General features: G+C 61.7%; 1 protein-coding gene across 1 annotated transcript in view; it reads left to right on the top strand.

The window, feature by feature from the left end:
- The window catches only part of SLC4A1 (solute carrier family 4 member 1 (Diego blood group)), a gene marked incomplete at its 3' end in the record, with an annotated part of 17653 nt that extends 15613 nt beyond the window's left edge, over nt 1-2040 (top strand). The window contains exon 20 of the mRNA XM_085309957.1: nt 1874-2040. Within this exon, the coding sequence (XP_085166083.1) occupies nt 1874-2040 (167 nt within the window). The remainder of the gene's footprint in view (nt 1-1873) is intronic.
- Between the last annotated feature and the right edge of the window lie 449 nt (nt 2041-2489).

The following is a 2489-nucleotide window of genomic DNA, read 5'->3' as shown; positions in this document are numbered from 1 at the left end:
CCCGGGGCGCGAGCCGAGCCGAGCCGAGCCGAGCCGAGCCGAGCCGAGCCAAGCGGGAGGCGCTGCTCCCGGCAGCCCGCGGCCCCCACCGCCTGACTGCTATTTTTACGCCCGCCGCCTACCAAAGCGAAAATGCAAAAAAAAGCAACCGACCAACCAAAAACCGAAGGAAATCTCCCCGAAACAAAACGGAAGCGCGCGGCACAGAGGGGCAGCGAGCGCCCTGCGGCTCCTCTCCCGAGGACTTCCGAGTCTTCGGCTCTTGGCCGTTGCGCTGAAGCCTGCGTGTCGTGTCCCCCCCACACACACACTCAGTGCAGACCCACGGGAAAACCTGCCGAGCCGTTTCCCAAAGACCAGAGCGGGCTGGAAAAACTCTCCAAAGTCTGGCGACGTTCCCGCGTTCCCGAGCAGCCCCGGCGGCCTGGGGCTACCAGCACCCAGGAAGCGGCTTCCCAAGCSCACGGCAGCCCCAAGCCGCCCTCCTGGTGGGGGGGGGGGATTCGGTGCTCAGCCCCATAGCCAGGGCAGGATAGGCCCAGTCTGGAAGTGTCGCGTGGCTGCAGCAGCCTCCGATTAAAAAAAATCTCCCCCGGGATAATCCAGGTTTTCTGATGGCAACTACAGGTTTAATGCAAAGCTGCAGACTTAGGGGTGGTTCCCCCCGCCCCGGGTTTGCTGACACTAGCAATTTTTCACGCCGACTGGCACAATCTCTGCCGCTCTTTGCAGCGTTGGTGCTGCGCACGGAGATGCCCGGCGCCGCGCGGGGCCGCGGACATGCAGCCACGCAGGCGCGGAGCGCACGGGCCTGCATCGCGCGGCGGGGGCTCACACCCTGCTCGGGCTGAGCCCCCTGCCCGGTCCGCGGCACCGGTGCGAGACGCTCTGCGAGCTGGGAGCCTGCCGACAACGCGAGAGACGGCAAAAGGACTGCARGCACGCATGCACCTTTGCATGCAATCTTTGTGCCTTATTCGCAAAATACCCCTAGATACAAATAAMAGCAATTTAAAAAAATATATAATAATTCCCTTTGCAAGCAGGAAGCTCTCTGGAGCGGAGGAGCACACTGCAAAGCAAGGAGAAGAATGTTTTGGGCAGGTATTGGCGAGGCATCCTCCTTTCTGCCAGCCTGCTGCAGGTTTTTATGGCCAGTTTTCCTGCTCTAGCYTTCCTTTTTGGTAGCAAAAAGGAAATAACCGCATTTCAGGCCATCCGTGACTGCTGCTCRGTGTTAGCAGTGCACCAGCTAGAGCTAGCTGGGAGTTTCCTATCCAAAATGGCCTTTTGGTTAGGAGGCGTCGCTGGCTTGCAGTGCTGTGAGAGCTTTAAAAATAAAATAAAAATAGGAAACGTGGATGCTGTTGATGCTAAGCTTTCTGAAAGCTGCTTTCCACTCAAATGGGTCTTAGAGATATTAAAAAAAATTAAAAATGTCAGTGTCCAAATATTTGGCTTGATTGTCTCTAAATATATACGTAYATATTTTGCAATTTTTCCCTTCTTGCAAAACAGCAACATTTCACCTAATTTAGAACAGGAAAAACAGCTCAGCAAAAGCAGCCTTTTCCATGCAGGATAAATATATATATATGTTTTTAATCTTTGGCCGAAGGGATTAGCCCTGCTGGCTGCTGGGGCCGGCGGRGCCGCTTGGCACGCCTCGGCGGCCGTGCCGGCTGCAGAGCAGGCCTGCGCGGCAACGCCGCCCCCGGGGAGCCGGCGGCTCGGCCGGCCGCTCCTTCGCCTCCGCCTGCGGACGAGGCCCCGATAACCCGCTTGCATCAGCCCTTGGTGGRGGGGGGGAAGCTGGAGGGGGCCGATTGCACCTGCATTTAGGGGCTGCTTTTCCCCCTTTCCTCGTAAACAGCGGTGAAAACGGCCTGGATGGCGGCCGCGTTTCCCACGCCACCGGACGGAGCCCGCTGGCGCTCCGCCGGCGGCTGCAGCCGGCAAAGCCGGGCGGCCGCGCTCGGCCTCCCCGTCCTCCGGGGGTTCCCCACCGGCTCCCGGCCCCCCGCCAGCGCGTTTCGGCAGGTGCCCGGGGGGGAGGCCGAGAGCGCGCGGGCGGCCCAGCGCAGCCGCGAAGGCAGCACGCGAGCGGCCCGGGACGGGGACGGGGACAGGGCCGGCGGCGCGGGGAGGCCGGCGGAGGCCCGGCGGCCGGGGGTGCGTGGCTGGCAGGGCGCGGGCGAGCCGGGGTGGCCCGGAGCGTGCAGGCAGCCTGGGATGGCCCGTAATTTGCAGGCAGCCTGGGATGGCCGGTAATTTGCAGGCAGCTGCCCGGCCGGGATTGGCTGCGGGGAATGACGCCCAGCACAACAAAGGTGGAGTTGGAGAAATTGCATTAAAAAAAATTAAGAGCGAGAGAGAGAAGGAGAAAGGGAGAGGGGAGCGGAGGGAGGGAGGGGAGGAAACTGCCCCTCGCCCGCCCCGCCGGGGAAATCCCCGAGAGTGGCCGTGTCCCGGCGGCGGCGGCCGGGAGC

This window comes from Rhea americana, unplaced genomic scaffold, assembly GCF_003343005.1.
Source record: "Rhea americana isolate MKP2758 unplaced genomic scaffold, rheAme1 scaffold_308, whole genome shotgun sequence".
Lineage (NCBI taxonomy): Eukaryota > Metazoa > Chordata > Aves > Rheiformes > Rheidae > Rhea > Rhea americana.
Note: the sequence above shows the minus strand (reverse complement) of the source record. Positions and strands in the feature narration are given on the sequence as shown.